This window comes from Xiphophorus maculatus, chromosome 17 (genome assembly GCF_002775205.1).
Source record: "Xiphophorus maculatus strain JP 163 A chromosome 17, X_maculatus-5.0-male, whole genome shotgun sequence".
Classification (NCBI taxonomy): Eukaryota; Metazoa; Chordata; class Actinopteri; order Cyprinodontiformes; family Poeciliidae; genus Xiphophorus; species Xiphophorus maculatus.
In genome coordinates, this window is record NC_036459.1 from 17,178,932 (window position 1) to 17,198,101 (window position 19,170).

A 19,170-nucleotide genomic window follows, 5' to 3' on the forward strand; every position below is an offset into this window, starting at 1 on the left:
TGACTAAACACTTCGCTCTTTTATATATGCTATTTGGTCATATTCGGTGCACCCATTGGCTTTAATACGTTGCCGTAGAGACCAGGCCACAAAAACTCCAATGTTCGTGTCAAGAATACAGTTCAGTCTTGTCCTGGAGGGAGGCGAGTTTTTACTGCCCTCTACTGGTCGTAGTTTGGCACTATTCAGTGGCAGTGTGCAACATTTACACCATGCATCTTATTTATTCCCAAACTTGTCAGTGATGCACCGAAAATAAACACCAATCCAAAAACAAAGATAAAAAATAGAAATATATTTAATATATACAGATATAATACAATATGTTGTAAGGCGGAGAAAAAAAATCTTTAGATGGAAATCTCCAAATTGTTTCAGCTATACTTTACGCGGCCACAAGAGGGAGGTAAGTTCACATTTAAAGTACTCAGCATCACGAATATTATCAAGCAGTACAAGACAAGATAATGCCAGGTTAATACCTATTTATTAATATGTAGAAAATGTATTATTATTATTATTATTATTAGCAGTAATTGTATTATTGTTATTGCTTTAAAAGGTGCATTGTTTTAAAGTGATAAAATATATTTACCCTCAGTATTATTTTTTTTATTAATGTAATTAGTTAGTTTAATCACTTGAAGAATGAAGTTATAGTCCCAGCTTCTTCAAACGTGCACGCGCAGTGTGATTCACTTCCTGCACAGCGGTGTTTTAGTTTGAAGACAAAGCGGAAGTTGCGGGTTGCTGTTCAGTTTAGAGAAAACTTAGCGGGCGAGTTTTTTGACAAGTTCTGGTGGACTTGTGGAGGCGCAGCGTTTCCCCACCAGCAGTTCCTGAGCACAAACTCCAGAAAACCCTGATTTTATTCACTGTTTCCGGAGCTCGTCATTTAGCATAAATGCCGAATTCTTCGTCGACAGCTCCGGGGTTGGTCGCCTTCTGCGTTCCTCGGTGAGTCCTTATTAAAAGCTTTATGTTTGTGTGCGTAAAGCCACACGCGCCTCTCTGCTTCCTGCTGTACCGTTACACCACAACCTGCGGCTGTATCTCACTCTTATGGTGGCTGCGTTGTTTTCTCTCTCTTTGTTTTATCCCTTATTTTTTACCTCTCTGCGCTGTTACTCTTAGCTGCTGTCCACACTTAAAAGTGCGTCGGACCCAAAACAGCTGACAGAGAGCTGTTCTAGTCCATCCACGCTGTTTGACTTTTGCTTCCTGCTTTTCAAAGCTTCCTCTGCTGATGCAGAAAGAAGCAGAAGGGAAACTCCACCGACTTCTTCGCGTTTGTTGTAGCTGGAGCAGTTTTGGGACGAGTCATTCAGGGCTCCACTGAGCGAATTGATTATTTCTGTCAACAATAAAGTCATTACGGACAAAACATGTTGCCGAAGTTACGGTTTATTTAAATTCTCTCCAATACAAACCAAGCAGTTGTTTATAGTAACCCTCCCTTTTTTTAATGGAGTAAAAACCTGAAGAAAACTCACTAAGCTTTCACCATATTTGCATATTACCAGACATGATATTTTTGGCTCATTGTGCATCAAACTAACTATAAAAATGCATTCAAGTTTCAGATCAAGTACCTGTGAAAACCTCCTAAAATAATTCCCTTTTTTTAACCTGTCTGAATCTCTGACTTAAAGAAAAAATGTGTAAAAAATGCATGCATTCATCACTGCATCATTTATCATCACCTTTGTCCCCATTAACAGATTCAAGACAAAAATAAATCCACAAGACATTCTAGTAAAAACTTAAGAGTCGATCTTAGTGAGAACTTCATCTACGTTACAGTCTGGATGGGATTGAATGGTGTTAGCACAAACAATCGTTTGTTGTTGTTGTTGTTGCACATGTCCCTAAAAGTCCTGCTCACTGGTTCCAGTCAGCCTTACAATGCATCTAAAGAGGCTTCTGACTGAAGGATGTTGCTATCTGACAGTTTCATGACTGTCATGATAAAACAGCTCAACAGAGCGCATTCCACGTTATTATACTCTGGGTGACATCATTAGTTGTTCATAAGCTCCGCTAATCCTCCTCATTTGCTTTTGCCGCTCCTCCTTAAACCCCGGCCGTGTTTCCAGCGGTTTGAAGGCACCGTAGAGTCCTCCGGCCGCATTCACCAGAATCTTGTTTAACTCACAACATTAGTGGGAGCATGGTGGTGGAAATATTATGACTGTGGGTTGGCTCGCTGCCTTTTTGATACGAAAACACATATTGATGTGTGTGTGTGTGTGTGAGAGTTGTTTGGAAGGTTCCAGCTGACAGAGAGGAGACCCTCGCGTGGGATCGCCTGCAGCGAATGCTAACTTCAACTGCAAAACTCGAAGCTTTGCTCCGACAATTTCTGTCGCCGTGCCTGAACAATCATTTTGAGTGTCCGTCGTTGCTCGCTCCAGTCGACCTGCCACTCGGAGTCCAGATTGTGGCCACAGACAGATTGGCTCGTTGCGTCCCGTGGCAACAAGGTGTTTGCATGATTACAGGTAATGATTAACAGCGTGCGTTGTGTCCAAGCTAGGCAATGGACAGGCAGCAGATCCAGGTGAGTGACGAAGAGCGCGAAGTGGCACGGGAAGACAGCCGCAGGAGGAGGAGGAAGAAAGCCATCACCTCTGCCTCCTCCGCCTCCATGGATCAGATCAGCGTTGAGTTTGTGCTGCCCACAGCGGCGCGGGGCGGGAGCAGCCCCGACTCTCTGCTGCTGGAGGTGGCCGGGAACTGGACTGTGGAACAGGTTGGGGATGCGCAGGGATTTCTTTGTTTCTTTTCTTCCACTTTAACTCCAGCGAACGGATGAAACATGTTTTGCCCGTTTGTCGTTTTTCCAGGTGAAAGCCCAAGTTTGGATGAAGGCGGTGTCTTTGAACCTCTGTCCCGACTTCTACCAGCGCTTCTGTCCTGATCACTGCATCCTCCTCTATCAGAAGAAAGGCACTGTGTGCGAGATCTACGACAAGCACCAGGTCTTCCAAACGCTGGACTGCATTCGCTACTGGAGAGGTACTGGTTGCCTCTTGGAGCCAGAAGCTATTTCTATCATAACTGTTAGTGGGAAAAAAACGGAGATTTGTTCTTAACATGTATTCTTACTGTATGGAGTACAATATCCCACCTGCAGTAGCCAGCAGCCATGTTGGAGGACAATGGAAAAATTCTCCTGGGAAAAACAAACTAACTATTGTTTACTATTTTACTTATAAAGTTCTTTAAAGCAGCAATAGCTGCAATAAATTGCTGTACAGACAAAAGCAATAAACATTCAAGATATGCAAAGGACAAAAAACAACAATAGAAACAATAAAACATTAGCAGAAATAAGAGCAAAACTTTCAACGTGTGTTAAAAGCCACAGAATAAAAACATGTTTTAAACACATTTTTTCCCCTTTTTTTGCACAATAAAGGGGCTCTTCTAATATGGAACTGCATTTCGTTCCCAGAATAGGAACAAAAGAAGAGCTACATTCTGCCATATATTTTCAGTCAACACAAGGGCTCTCTGTCTTCGTTTTCTCCCTCTTTCATTTTTAACACAGCTTGTACAACTCCGTAGAAATTGTGTGTCAGCAAAACTTAAAGACAAAAGTTGCATTATTTATTGTGCGCTATGCTTTACAGCATAGCGCACAATGCCTCATAAAAATCGAAGGACTGGTTTCTCTCTTCAAACATCCAAACATGAGTAACTGTCTATTTAAGACCACAAAGTCCAATAGAGGCCATCCTTGACTGTGTGAACATTTTTGTAGCAGGTAAAAAAAAAAAAGATTTTGTAAGGGTTTTGATACCAATTGTGATTTGTTTGGGACATTGTTGGCTTTAGCTTAGCATATGTAGCTTCTTTGAACTACTTCACAAAATCCTATTGTATGACAGCCAAACTGTGCCAGCAGGAACTTCAGGTGTCTTGTTTTTTGCGTATCAATAGCTCTAAAGAGAGACGTGGGTCGAATCCAGCTGGCGCCGCGCCCGCAGCCCACAGACGAGTCCCAGCAGTACCAGCGCTACCTCAACTACCTGATTGGCTACGACGTGACTGACGTTAGCAACGTCCACGACGACGAGCTGGAATTCACCCGCAGGAAGCTGCTGACGCCGCGACGCATCGAGCTGTCGGACCGGGACGCCAACCTTTACTCCATGGACCCCTGGGTCACCCGGAAGCCGCTGCCCGAACACCTCCTCTCCAAGGTGCGTTCTCTTCCAGAACCCCTTCTTCACCCGATTGACCACCCATGATTATTGAGAGGAAAAAAAGAGTTTAGAACACTACAGATAAAATTTGTTTTGGATTCTTCAACTGCAAATGTAATAATATTTTCCAACCGACCAACCAACCACCTCCGTCAGCTAAGAAGTGCTCACTTCCCACTCCTTGCCCACTATGAAGGAGGAAGGCTCACTCATGACCTGCGCTGCGATTTGTGGTGACACCTTTAAAGCAGCGCTGCTGCAGCACGACTCAATCTCATTCTCCTGTTTCATGTGGGCAGCCTCCAGCTTCGAGTGGTGCTGCTATGAACTAGTTTGTAATGTGCGTCGCTCGTTCTGCACCCTGCGTGAATGCTTTTCAGGCAGTCAGAATGCGTTTTCCTTCAGAATCAATGATTCTTGGTGATTTAGGAACATGTCATATCTAATGTTAATGATTTTCTTCACATTTCCTCCTGAACTACTGACAAACAAAATTGTGCCTTAATCTCCAGGTTAATAATGGTTACATCCTGGTTGTGATCCATGTCAGCACCTCCAGCCAGACTATCAAAGTCTCCATTGATGATACGCCTTCACAGGTTGATAAATATAGCACATGAACCATGCACCTCTTCCTGTTTGGTAAAAATACCATTTCCTGTAGCGTTTCTATCTTTCCCCTGTGTTTTAGGTATTGGCGAGCTTCTTTGCAAAAACGGCCAATAAAAGGGTTTTGTTGGGAATCCCTGAACACTTGAGCGACGAGGACTTTGTGTTGCGTGTGTGTGGCAGGTATGCAGTGTGTGGGAACTCCCTGGGAAACTTCCCGTTGGGGTCGGTGTGGTCAGGTTTGAGTTGGTTATTGTTGTTTCTGCCTCACACTAAGAGAGGAGTATTTGTATGGAGAGAAAGCCCTGCAGAGCTTCAACTGGATCCGTCAGTCCCTCAAGAACGGCGAGGAGATCCACCTGGTTCTGGAGACTCCGCCTGATCCGGAGCTGGATCTGGTCCAGCGGGAGGACTGGGCCCAAGTGGATGACTGCACAGGCGTCGCAGGTTGCCATTTTTAAACGCTGCGGTTTGTTTATTTCTACTCAAATATGAGCCGAATTAAACTCTAGAGGTTTATCACAGGCACCCACGAACAGCTGACCATTGCTGAGAAAGACCATGAGCGAGTGTTCACCATCTCCATGTGGGACTGCAACAGGAAGTTCAGAGTCAAAGTGCTTGGAATCGACATCCCGACGCTCCCCAAAGTCCCAGAGCTTACGGTCTTCATCGAGGCCAGCATCTTCCATGGGCAGCAGCTTCTGGCTCAGGTTGGACACATTGAACAATGAGACTTCCATACACACTAGAGAGACGTTTTCACATTTTACCACATAACAACTCAAAGTATTTCACTAGGAATTCATGTGACCAACACAAATGTGGAAGGATGTTTTTACAAAGAAAATTACCTACTAGATTGTGTTTGTTCGTCACTAGCCTGGTTTAAAAAAAAATGTAAACAGCTTTTTGTTCTACACTTTGCTTCATCCAGAGGGTCTGGACCCTGTGTCGAAGTTTAAATTTTTACCCAATCGCTAACATTTGACTGTGATTTACGTTTAACGGTATAATTACGAGAAATTTTGTGTGCTGAACGCAAATTATTATTCCAAAACAGAGCATGTAATCAATGTCATCATTCAGAACTTCTGATTTGCTGATTGGCCCGATTGAAATTCTATTGGAGGAATCCAGGTCAGTGGGAGAAATTCTAGACAGACCACTGAAAGGAGATGAGAATCGAATGGCTAGTGTATGGCTAGTGACCAGAATCATCACACAAAATCACCACAAAATACATTGGCTATAATATGTTATGAATACACAGGCATTCTCCATATACCAACAACCTGCTGCTGTGACAAAAGTCAAGTACACACACAGTTTCCTGCTGCGTTTTCCCTGGAAACCATAAGCCACCAACAATCCTGTTAAACTATCCTGAATTTGCATGATCAGCTTATTCATTTCGGATGCGGTGTGAAGACAATAAACGCTACGGCTGACAGCATGAATACAGGCCAACATTGTCCTCCGATTCCTGTGAACGTCATTTGAATCCTGAATGTAAGGCGGCTGACTCTTAAAGGGACCATTCCGGGGGATTTTTTGAAGTTATGAGCAGTGACTGCGTTAAAACCCTAAATGACATCAATGAACTCTTTTAGGAAAGAACAACTTCCAAGACGTTTAATGAAGAAGTGCTGTGGAACTGCTGGCTGGAGTTTAACATAAAGATCAAGGACCTACCTAAAGGGGCACGCCTCAACCTGCAGGTACATCTGGTTACCTTCACTACTGTTTTGTAGATTTTGTCGTGTTTGGTTACAATAGGGTCGCTTGGCTACCTCTGAAACACTCTAACTAAATCCAGGTGATCTGTGGGAAGCAACCCCAAACCCCCAACTCCAAAAGCTCCTACCACGACAACACAGCAGGAAGCTCCACTCTTGAAGGTAATATCCAGTTACAACAGTGCTGATCGCAAATGAGTCAAGCTATTAAATTTAGAACAGCGCACTATGGCCATTTTAGTCTCGGACAAACAAGATGTGTTTTTGGGGAAACATCTATGTGTCTGAACAGCTGATTTTGTTTGTGATCGGCTGATTTATGTTATAAAGATGTACAATTTAATGCCTACCGATAGTCATTTGCCAACAGCAAATAAACTCAAGATGAAGAACTCTTTTAGATGACACAGAGCTGACTGTACGAGCTGCTCCTGGCAGTGTTTCTCACCATGGCTCAACAGGAGATTTAATCCATTCACAGACTTTTCCGAATTGGAAAATGAACTATCACGCATTGACAAATCAGTATTTTTACCAAACTGATTGCTGAGCGGTTACTTGGCAAGGTAGGCCCAGATAACTTAGTGCTAACTTGTCCTAGCTACCACAGTCCATAGCCAGAAAAAGCGTCCTGTGTCTTTCTTCCTTTGCTTAAGTTGCTTCACACTGTACTTCATTAGCAAAGAATATTGAAACAAAGGTCCCAGGACGTCCTCATCTTCCAGCATTACACGCTCTTCAGGTGTCGCCATTCCGTCATTTGCGATCAGTGCCATTTGCCACCATCAACAAGAGAACCCTCTATCATCGCGCCTCTTTGTCTGTCTTTCAGGAAAGACCAAGAACCGCCTCCTGTACTACGTCAACCTGCTCCTGATCGACCACCGCTCCCTCCTCCGCCAAGGCGAGTTCATCCTCCACATGTGGAAGATGCCCGAAAAGAGCGAGGAGAGCAGCAGCAGCATCAACGCGGACAAGCTCACGTCGGCCACCAACCCGGACAAGGCCTCCTCCATGGCCATCGCCATCTTGTTGGACAAGTACTGCTACCCGGTGGTGCTGCCCAAGAGCAGGGAAGTGGGCAGGGACTGTGGGGCCGGCGGTGAGGAGGGCGACGGAGGAGAGAGAGGACAGAGAGAAATGCCCAACCACCTGAAGAAGCAGTTTGAGGCGATTGTGTCCACCGATCCATTACATCCCCTGAGTCCAGAGGACAAAGAGCTGCTGTGGCACTTCAGGCATGAGTGCATGCGTGATCCGAGGTATTTGTTTTACTTCCCAATCACATTATACTATATATTACTTTTTTGCTTAATTTAATCATTAATCTTGCTTAGGGCTTACCCGAAGTTGCTGGGCTCAGTCAAATGGGGGAAACAGGAAGACGTCCTGGCTACTCACTGCCTGTTGGATCGCAGCAATGCCTGGGACACCAGGTAAAGCCGACGCCGCGGTACACATTTCTGTTTGTAGTGACGATGTTGTGTTGACCTGCTGGCACGTTGCTGCTCCTCAGTGGTCTGGATGTTGGTCTGGCGATGCAGTTGCTAGACTGCCACTACTCGGATGCCCAGGTCCGATCCATGGCGGTGCGGAAGCTGGAGACGCTGGAGGACGATGACGTCCTCCGGTATCTCCTCCAGCTCGTCCAGGTGGGTCATATCTCGTGTTTGTGTTTATCTGCTAACAGGCGTTACAGCTAACCTGAGGCTGCAGGTGGACAGTTTGAAATATGTGATGTTTGAAAACCCATTAGAGTCTAAACTTTAGGAAATGAAGGAGCTTTGTGGTACTTTAGGTCCCGTCACTTTTTCAGAGGAAATTAGTTTCTGTTCATCTGTCAGTGTTCTACATAGAGCAAGTCTATTGGGATCAAAGGTGTGATCCTTGATGCCTTTTTCCTCCCTCCTTTCCTTTCTTTGATACATGTTTTCTTCCTCACTTCCTTTTTTCTTTTCTTCACTCCTTCCTTATTTTCTTCCTTACTTCTTCCCTTCCTTTCTTCCTTCCTTCCACCCTGGTTTCCTTCCTCGCTCTCCTCCTTCGTCTTTTATTTCCTTTCTTATTGTCCTTCTTCCCTTTCCGCCTCTTTTCTTTCTTATATTTATTCTTTCATTCTGTCTACCTCTTATTCCCCATTCTCTCTTTCTCTCTCTTTTTGCCTCAGTTTTGTATTTGACCTTTTAAAGGTTCCAGAGTTTCAACATGTTTGGGCCCTATTCTGGGTACAACACCACATAGGTAGCCATTTGCACTAATAATAATCAATCCATAATCATTAAACCAATTCGGTGAAAGCAGCAGCTGCTGTTCATACCGGGTTACTGTTAGTGCTGGTGTTTCACAGACGGGCGTGTCTGAAATATGAATTCGGAATCCGGTTCTGGTCAGAGTTAATAATTGGACTAACTGAGCTGCTGCTCATTTCACTGAAGGCTCCTCATGTCTCGGTTCCAGCTCACCAGCCAGTGGAAACAGCTGACTCACGCCTCACGCTTCTCCTTGGTGTGTTTCCATAGTTGACTCTGCGCTCAGCTTTGCATGAGCAACAAGCGTCAGCTGAGGCCAACAAAGGGCCCTTTGCTTGGATAGGAAAATGAGACTCCATCTCTGCATGCTGTGCATTTTAATCGCCGGTGGAGGATTAGTACTGAATGTTTATATAAATACTAATATTGAGGGATGAAGTGCTCTGTAAATGTGTGGGAGTGACTCAGCAGGCAGCACTCGCTTCATTCCGTCTGATCTGTTTTCGAATGCCGCAAAGTCTAATCTTAGATTAACCGCTGAATAACAGAACGGGAGTGAAAACACAGTCGTTGGAATGTGGAAAATAAGTACGTTTTGCAGTGAAGGAAAGCATTTATCTTCCCCATTACTACAAGTTTCGTAAGGAAGCCGTTCAAGAGGGGGAATTTCAGCTCAAACTGCTCCCTATATTTGACCTTGCATCCATAGCTCACCCCACAGATTCCCCCAGGTGAGCACAATAGACTCTGTGTTTTCACTTCCTTCATTGCTTCACTCAAATTTGTTTCAGTTCAGAAATACTTTATTTGTCCCTAATAAAGTAGTAGCAGTCAGTCTCGCAAAAAACAACAACAAAAAAACCTAAAGAATCTTCTGACTAACAGCTATCATGACTTGCTAACAGCTCAACAGAGGCGATACTCAACACTGACTGGGTGCAGGTTGTGGCCCTGTGTGGAAATGATGCCACTTCCTTGTTGAAAGTCAACAGGATGACTTTTATGACATAATAATCCAGCCTCTTTATGAGCTGCGGTTGTTTATCACTGATAAGAACACTTTTATGTTTGCTATATATGTCAGAGCACAGCAGGGTTAGATGGATATGAACTTTGTTTCACTTGTTTTGTTCTTACTAATGTGGAAAGTTATAGAAATGCTAGGAAATATTCAGTTTGTTCAAGAACAATGTTTACATATTCAGCTCTCGTCATCTTTTTTTAAATTTATTTTTAGACAACAGAAAGTGGCTTTATTACAGCTGAACGCCAAAACAGGAAAAAAACCCAGAACACAACAGCAGCTTGTGTTTCATCAAGCGTCCCCAAACCATGATACTTCCACTTCTGTGCTTCACAGCAGGTATAAGGTTATTTTCCCGGACTGCCAAGCACATCCTCTGCTCTGGTGTCCAAATAATGCAGAAATGCATTTCTGTATCCGTTCTTTCTGACAAGCTAAAAGCTTGTTTATGCTTTTCTTGGAGAGATTTGTTTTCAGGATATACTGGTTAAGTCACTTGATTTAACTTTCCTCTGCTGAAGGCTGTTATTGACGGATGATTTCAATTGTTTTTAAAACCTTGTTAATTTTCTAACAAAAACCATAATCTGTTACAACCTTTGAGGGCCTAAAACAGCTCTTTAGGTTTTCAGGCCTATTAATTATGTTAAAGTAGTTCTTTAACTTTCATCAGTCTCTTCTTCCGTTGTTGTGTAGTTGTTGATTTAAATTCTTTTTACCACAAAATACACGTGTGTCGTCTGCAAACAGTATAACTCTTGGCAGTTTAGAAACATTTTTACTGATATAATCAACATTTTTTTTCCAACTTAAGTTTCTGGTTTCTGTCGTCTGACTTTAAAGGGAACATCAGTTTGTTTGGATGATCAAAACCTAAAAATAATCTGTCTCAATTTAGTCTTAGCTGGTTTAAAGCTCTCTATGTTGGGTGTTTTGGCATAGTTTCTATGGTTACAGTTGCCTATAATATGGTAATTACTGAGCATATATAAGTGAATAAAAGAAAACCAGTGCATTGTGACAGGCAGACATGTTTGTGTGTCTGTCTTCTCCTGCAGGCAGTGAAGTTTGAGCCGTACCATGACAGCGCCCTGGTCAGGTTCCTGCTGAAGAGAGCATTGAGGGTAAGCTCAACAACAAGAGTGCTCCTGTGTTTACATTTCTATAACTGGATAGTATTAGAACTGGATGAATCGGCCACAATCTCCTTCATTTTGGGAGACATAAATCGGCCGACACATGTGAGACTGATCTTCTTCTCTGATCTTATCTTCCTCTGCAAAGGTCTGAAAATCAGCCACTGTCTCGTTTTTCCAGACAAAAAAAAAAAAAAAAAAATCAGAATCAGCAAGTCAGACTTTTTAAAGATTGATGATTGGCTAGAAAACTGCAATTAGTGCATCCCTGTTATAACATATTAAGGAGAAAAAGAAAAAAAAGTATGTTATCAAAGCTGCATCTAAGTGAACCACCAGACTTCAGGACCCATGTACTTTGGTTGTAGAGAGTTACAAGGAAGTGAAAATGTACATGGGATATAAAAAAACCCCTATGATATTTCCAGTGTAAAATCAACACCTAGCCTTAAATAAACTTGTGTTTCCCCTGTTTTGTTTTTTTTTCAGACATTTCTAATCATTTCTTCCTCTCCACAGAGTAAGCGCATCGGCCATTTTCTGTTCTGGTTCCTGCGGAGTGAGATTGCCCAGTCCATGCACTACCAGCAGAGGTACGCCGTGCTGCTGGAGGCCTACCTCAGAGGCTGCGGGGAGAACATGCTGCAGGACTTCAGGAAGCAGGTGAAGAGTCTCCCCCTCTACAGACAATAATCACAATCGATCCTCAGTCAGCAGAGTGTTATGATTTTTTAAAAACAAGTCATTTGGAGTATTTGTTCCGTTTCTGAAAGCTTCTTGTTTCTCATCCTTTTCTAGTAGAGCCACCTGTTGAAGTTCTTTGTTGTTTTTTTTAAACCCTTTGGATACAGAGTATAGTTTTTAACAAACTTGACTCTCTCCAGGTGGAGATGACGGAGGCCCTTCAGAAAGTCACGCGTGAGATGAAAGCCATGTCTGCCGACAAATATGACGTCACACAGCAAGGTGAGGAGGAGAACGGCTTCAATCATGTGGCTCTGAAGTCACTTCTCACAAATTTAGAAGCGAGATTTTTTTACTAAATCTTCCTTAAAGTTCCAGTAAAGTTTTGCCAGCATCACAATAAACTTTAATGTATTTTGCTGAATCTTTAATTGATAAAACAACAACACAAAAATCTGTTAAAATTCAGTTAAATTTGGGAGATTGGTGATTGGCCGATACTTGCTTGAGAAACCAATCTTATCCACCGTTCTAATCTACCTTTTTTCTTGCTCTCTGTGTCGTCTATGCTACACACAGACCTGTTTCCATAGCAACTAACTGACAGCAGCTCCACTTGTGTATCAGGATTCAACAGCAATAGGCAAACATTTCTCACACATTGAACAGAACATTAAGTCTGTTACAGGTTTGCTTTCAGTCTTGATGTTTATTTTGTGATTATTAATAAGTGATTGCTGTGTTGATGAGCAAATTTAAACCCCTGATGATCTGTGAGAGAGTTGGTGTGTGGGCTACCTTTTTTTATTTATTTGTTTTAACTGAATTCTAAACACTAAACACACTGAATTCTGCAGCTAATCTACATGTTAAGTTTGTCAAAGTCAAGCTAGCATGACCTTCTTCCTTTTCCTTTGCTACTTTTGTTTCAGATTAAAACTTTTTCCTGACCTTGTTATCTAGTTGTCGGAGTGTTGACAATTAGTAGCAAATATTATTTTATATATCAAGTCTACATCTAAGATTTAGCACATTACATTGATAACAGCTAAAACCAAAGCTAGCCATTGTCAGCGAACAGTTTTTTGGCCCAGTAGGGAGCTGGGGGGTGGGATCTTGCTCATGTGACGTCATGTTGAAACGTCTCTATACGCTCTACGTTGTGTTGCTCTGTCACATAAAATGTCACTTCAAGTGTGAGACTTCCTGTGAAGCTAAGCGTGCGTGTGCTGTGTGATTGTCAGTTGTGATCCAGCTGCGTCAGAAACTGGAGACCTTGCAGTTGTCGGGCCTTCCGGAGAGTTTCCGAGTCCCTTACGATCCCGGGCTGAGAGCTGGGACTCTGCTGGTGAGACATACACACGCGCGCACACACACGCGCACACACATCTGCACCCATGAGGACCAACGTCGAATCGTTTGGTGTGCACGCGCAGATCGAGCAGTGCAAGGTGATGGCGTCCAAGAAGAAGCCGCTGTGGCTGCAGTTCAAACGCGCCGACCCCACCACGCTGTCCAAAGACCCCGTGGGCATCATCTTCAAGGACGGGGATGACCTGCGACAGGACATGCTCATCCTGCAGGTGGGTAGGCAACCAGACGTACAAGTTCACACAGCCAGAGGTTCCAGGAAGTCCGCTCACGTCTCCGTTCCTCCTGTCAGATTCTGCTCATCATGGAGTCCATCTGGGAGACGGAGTCTCTGGATCTGTGCCTCCTGCCGTACGGCTGCATCTCCACCGGCAACAAGATCGGTCCGCTACACTCTTATATGCTTTATCTATGCTACAAAACACCCCCTCGCCTTTTTTTTCAAACTTTATTGCCACAAAACAATAAACTGGATAAATCCATCTAATGTCTGCTATCAGATGAGGAACGTTGTCCCTCTCCTCTTTGCAGAATCCCTTTAATCCAGACACATTGGAGAGTTTTTCAACCTTCTGCTTCATCTCAGTCGGATTTAAGTCTAGACTTTGACTAGACCAGGGGTTTGCAGTCTTTACAACGTCTCAAGACAGCCAATTGAAACTCGTTTAGAACCGCAAATGTCACATGAGCGTTTGAAAACAAAAAACATTTTAGATAAATATCTACTTTAGACATTTTATCTCTATATGTAGTACTTAAAATAAAGGTAAACAAAGAAGAAGACAGATTTTTAAAAAAAAATCACTTAGATTCCAGGTAAACAGATCTAAACACATATTGCTGTTACTTTAGTGTCATTCCTTTTGGGAATTTAGTGCAAATGTTGCAGGAAGAAAACTGAAAAACATTTAAAAACCGGTAATTTGTAGCCAAAGTCATGTTGAGCTATTATGGAATGTCCACAGAGCCACTTGCAGTTTCAGAGACTTTTTTAGATTTTCTTTTTTCAGATCATTTTCATATTGCAGAACACAAGCGAATTTGAACTGATGGCCACAAAGTGACAGCCAGATTCCCTCCAATAGAGCAGAATCCTCTGTGTAGGGTGAGCCTGCAGCTGGTCGTCTGTTGCCATGACTGTCCGTTCTGCCTCTATCGTCCCTGTAGGAATGATTGAGATCGTTAAAGACGCCACCACGATCGCTACCATCCAGCAGAGCGTCGTCGGAAGCACCGGTGCCTTCAAGGATGAAATCCTCTACCAGTGGCTGCGGGACAAGTGTGTCAGCGAGGAAAAGGTGCCCTTCACAAACACAAACTGGACGTTTCTGCACAACACAAAACCACCAGCAGGGACACTACTGAGCAAATATAAGTAAATGAATACCTTCCATCATAGAAGTAAACAAGAGTCAAATACTAAACCGTTGTAGTTCTCCAACTGCTGAAAATGTGCTTTGAAATAAAAATCAAAAAGTAAATTATTATTTTAAAGAGAGTATACATTTTTTCTTGCATTTACTATTTATGCAGTATGCTGTTTTGCCCCCAAGAATAAAAAATTCTAATAAAACATTCAGTTTTGTGTTTGCAATCCAACAAAAAGCTTAAAAATTACTGTGACTTTAACACAATATTTTGAAAAAAATGGCGCAAAATCAGTCGTTTCAGGGAACAACAATCACAAAAAAACATGGCAACATCGTGGAGGGACTGACCAGTAGCGTTATGTAATCAGAGCGTTGCTTTGTTTCCTGCTGCAAGTTTGTTTACCAAATAGCAGGAAGTAGGAAGTACCTTTAGTTCCTGATAGGAAGGAAGTAAGGACACGACACACACAGCTGTCATAACATGCAACATCAGCATGTGACTGCATGTTTTCAAGCTTTGTGTGTGTGTGTGTGTGTGTGCGTGGGTGTGTGTGTGTGTGTGTGTGTGTAGTTCCAGCAGGCTGTGGAGAGGTTCCTGTATTCCTGTGGCGGGTACTGCGTGGCCACCTACGTCCTTGGAATCGGAGATCGCCACAATGACAACATCATGATCACAGAGTCGGGTAGTCTGTCTGTTTAAACATAACAATACATTTACAAAAATGGTCAAAATGCGGGCAGCTGAAAGGACGCGCCGACGGTTTTCTGCAGGGAACCTGTTCCACATCGACTTCGGTCACATCCTGGGGAACTACAAGAGCTTCATGGGAATCAGCAAGGAGTGGGTTCCCTTCGTGCTCACGCCGGACTTCCTGTACGTCATGGGAACGTCGGGGAAGAAGAGCAGCCCCCACTTCCAGAAGTTCCAGGTGCGAGACTTGTTTGTTTTTGTTTGTTTTTTTGTTTTTTTTTATTGCGGATCCAGTCAGAAACAAAATGACCGCTCTTCATTTTCCCACGCCGTTGCAGGATGTGTGTGTGAAGGCTTACCTCGCTCTCCGCCATCACACCAACCTGCTCATCATCCTGTTCTCCATGATGCTGATGACCGGTAAGCCGCAAACCTTTTCACGCCACAGGTTTGTCACAAAGTGCAAGCTAACGCTTCATTAAAGGCCTAAATTTAGAAAACCTTACCTACAATTGAAACCAGATATTTTCATACACCTAATAAAATCCATATGTTTTTCTCACTGTCTGAACTTAAATCAGACTAAAGTTTGCTTGTTTTTGGTTGATTAGAATGACCCAAATTATTTCTATTCGCTAAGAGACAGAAAACTCAGCAAGGAATTTTTTTTTTTTTGTTACTTTCTTTGTACAGTATATTGTGTGTTAGCATTTAATTTGAGCAGGAGGGTCATTTACCTTTACAGGATTTGTTTATTATATTTAATATTTATTAATGCTAATTGCTCAATGACTTATTGATTGTCTTACATTTTACACATTAAAGTTATAGGAATTTTTGTTGTTTTTTTGTTCTTGTTAATTTTGACATTTAAAAATATAAAATTTTGCTAGTTTCTTTTTTAGTTTACCTCATCGCAGCATGTGAAATACTACCACAACAAAAATCATTATTAACAACAATAAATTATATAATAAAGGGAATTTTAAAAAATATTTATATTGTTTTTATCTCCATAGTGGTGCTGGAAAGGTTGGAAAACATTTTGAAAATGCACGAAAAATGATTGAGTTTTACAGTACAGGAGCTTTAAGTGACAAATCCAAACACAGACTTCTACACTTTAAATGAAAATCTGAAAAGTGTGGCATGGTCTGTGATTTGTCAAATCAGAATAAAAGTGTCTACAGTTATGCAGTACCTGTCATATAGAGTTCCAAAAAGAAACACATTGAAATTTGTGACTGGAACAAAAAAGCGAAAAAGTTGAAAATGCGTGAATACTTTTGAACACCCAAACAACAAACGCGCCATTGTTTTCTTTTTTTTCCAAACGTTTTTCAAGACTCAAATCGAAGTCGTTTCTTTGACATTCAGGGATGCCGCAGCTGACCAGCAAGGAGGACATAGAGTACATCCGTGAGGCGCTGACGGTCGGCCGCAGCGAGGACGAGGCGCAGCGCCACCTGCTGGACCAGATCGAGATCTGCCGGGAGAAAGGCTGGATGGTTCAGATCAACTGGTTCGTCCACCTGGTGCTGGGGATCAAGCAGGGCGTGGAGAAACGCTCCACGTAGACGGCACTTCCTCCTCAGACGGCTACAGCTACCCTTCCTTATTGTTTCAGAGCTTTTCCCTTTTTTATATACATATATTTTTTTTTTTTCGTTGAATTAACAAGGTAGATACTAATGTTGATCGTTATTAAAGCAAAAAGCCAAAGAGAGACAGTTTATATCGCACTTTAAAGACCAAGTCGAGACCACATACGCATAAACGAACATTCCTAGAGCTTTTTTTAAACCAGTTTCCACATGAGATCAATAATCGGTGCAGCTTTCAAATGAGTAAAATTGTACATTTTATTGTATTTTTTTTTTTTTTGTTCTTTTGAGAAACATTCCCCGTCTCTCCAAAATGCTTAAACTTTTTGGCTCTCAACTCTCAGAAGCATGAGCTTCTTTAAGATCTGAGTTGCAGAGTAAATATCTGTCTTAAAGGGGCGGTGTTATGTATTTTACAAGGCACATAGTGCCATTTTATAGCACAATCAAGTAACAGTAGCCGCGTTTCCATTGCAGAAGTGCTCAAAACTTTGTCAAAATAACACAATTTTGCAATTGCAGTGCTACCATTAAATAAGAAACGCAATCAAAATCCCAAGTGAATACATTTGTTCAAGTCATTAAAAAAACACCACTGAGCTATCCTCCAGCTACTTCCTGTCGTGTTCTTCTTCCTTGTTGTTTGCACCAGATTCAACATCCAGTTGTTGATCATGTGACTCCTGTGATGGGGAAAAAAGTGTTTCTGTTGCAGTTTTCTGAAACCAAAAAACTGCAACGCATCCTAGCGCCAAAACTTGATCAAGTGATATGATATATGATGAATGAAAATGCAGTTTATCTTGCCTTCATTTGTATACATCAAACAAAACTTAAAAGAAATTTGACTTTGGAATTTTAACGCCTTGAAATCGGACCTCTGTCTCTTTAAGAAGCTCCTGCTCTTTCCTAAACTTCGCCTTCCGGAAGTCATCACAACGTTTCTCCATTAAGTCATTTACAGCCATTCTGAATGTTTCACTGAGAAGTAGTTTGTACAATGAGCTCAACAGATGCACAGTTCTACCAGATGTTTGCTAATTGTTGCTGGCTAGTCTGAAGGAGCTGAAAGGGGGAGTCATGGAGAGCTTAGTGGAAAAGGCAGCACTTGGTGAGACCAAGCGTTTACCCCAAATCGTTGCCACCGGAGACGAAAGGGTTTCTCAAACATGCATGAAAGAATCAAAGCAATACTCCGTGTATGTTTTGATTATGACATCATGTAAATCTTAAAAGTTGATTTTACATAACACTGCCTCTTTAAAACCAGTATTTGTGTTGTGAGTTTCCTTTAAAACACACTGGAAAAAGTCGGGTTGCTTCTTGGAAAAAGCTTGAACATGTTTAGCAAATAAAGATGAAAAATCAAGAGTGCATCTCAGAGTGTCATTATGAGCTTTATCCACCAGATGGAGCCCTGCAACCAGCTCACCTCGACTCACCAAAAGCCCGACTCCATGTAGTCACTTTTTTTCTTTCTTACTTTTCTTTGCGTTTCTCCAGATTTTGCTGCTTGTGTTTTCTTCCTCTGAGTTCTCAACAGAGAGTGGGTGTGTGTGAGGGCCCCGCGCTGAGAACAATAGATGTTTTCTATCAATCCGCCAGCATGCAGCGAGGGTGTAAGTGGATTAGACAGCTTTAAGTGCCTTTTCACCAAATGACCTGATGGCTCGCTCAGAATCTGTGGCGTTTTCACCTTAGACGCTTTGAAAAACAAACAAGCAAAAAAAAAAACACGCATCTATAATATGGCCTTAACGTGACTTCCAGTAGATTTTCAGGAATCCTCTTGTATTTTCTCTTCTCCCCCCGCAGACATGCGCCGTAGCTTTCCACAGGAGAACTCCCTGCGCTGTCACGGGCCTGTGAGGTTGGTGTGGGAGGCAGCTGGAAGAAACTGGAGGGAACTGGAGCATCCGCGATCGATTCACTCCGTTTCTCTGTTCCATTTTGTTCCCCTTTAGGAAGGCTTGAACCAGATCAGACGACGAGGGAAATCACTCGGCCCTGCATTAGTGGGTGTGTGGGTGGGATTTTCCAGCTACTTTTTCCAGCAGAGGCCATTTGTCCTGACCTCGCTTCTCTGAAGGGTTACTAAGAGGTTAGAGGGCGTAATTAGTGAATCCAGGCCAGGGGTTATTGTCCTTGAAAGGCAGCAAGGTGCCTGAATGTATATGGTTTGTAGAACATAAAGGCTGTTATATGTGTGGGTGGGATTCACTCTGTTTATGGTGGGAGTCTTAAGTGGCCCAAATAGCGTAAATACACATTTAATGCTCTTTTTCTCAACATTACAGTGGAAGGGGGGACAACAAAGTGCATCTTACTTCAATTTTAAGGATTTAATACAAAAAAAAGATTCAGAATAGCATAAAGACATTTCAAATCACACATTTCGCTGTACAGAAAGCAGTCATTCAAAACAATATCCATTCTTTCCACATAGGTTTACTCTCAAAAACGTTAGAAGAAGTTAGCTACT

At 42.5% G+C, this 19,170-nt stretch overlaps 1 protein-coding gene across 2 annotated transcripts; it reads left to right on the forward strand.

Annotated features, from left to right (window-relative positions):
* The first annotated feature begins 755 nt into the window (after positions 1 to 755).
* On the forward strand, positions 756 to 18,057 carry pik3cg (phosphatidylinositol-4,5-bisphosphate 3-kinase catalytic subunit gamma). 2 transcript variants are annotated; one of them, XM_023350398.1, is made up of 24 exons: positions 756 to 957; positions 2,533 to 2,752; positions 2,847 to 3,018; positions 3,946 to 4,208; positions 4,724 to 4,810; positions 4,903 to 5,003; positions 5,098 to 5,267; positions 5,346 to 5,533; positions 6,434 to 6,541; positions 6,640 to 6,721; positions 7,392 to 7,821; positions 7,897 to 7,995; positions 8,076 to 8,211; positions 10,891 to 10,956; positions 11,488 to 11,631; positions 11,853 to 11,934; positions 12,897 to 13,000; positions 13,089 to 13,235; positions 13,316 to 13,406; positions 14,191 to 14,321; positions 14,965 to 15,076; positions 15,165 to 15,322; positions 15,423 to 15,504; positions 16,462 to 18,057. In XM_023350398.1, the coding sequence occupies exons 2-24, from the start codon at positions 2,540 to 2,542 to the stop codon at positions 16,659 to 16,661; spliced, it is 3,366 nt and encodes a 1,121-aa protein (XP_023206166.1). In that variant the 5' UTR covers positions 756 to 957; positions 2,533 to 2,539; the 3' UTR covers positions 16,662 to 18,057. The 2 variants fall into 2 exon arrangements, with proteins under 2 accessions (XP_023206166.1, XP_005808105.1); XM_005808048.2 differs by having other exon boundaries at positions 2,537 to 2,752.
* The last annotated feature ends 1,113 nt before the right edge of the window (positions 18,058 to 19,170 follow it).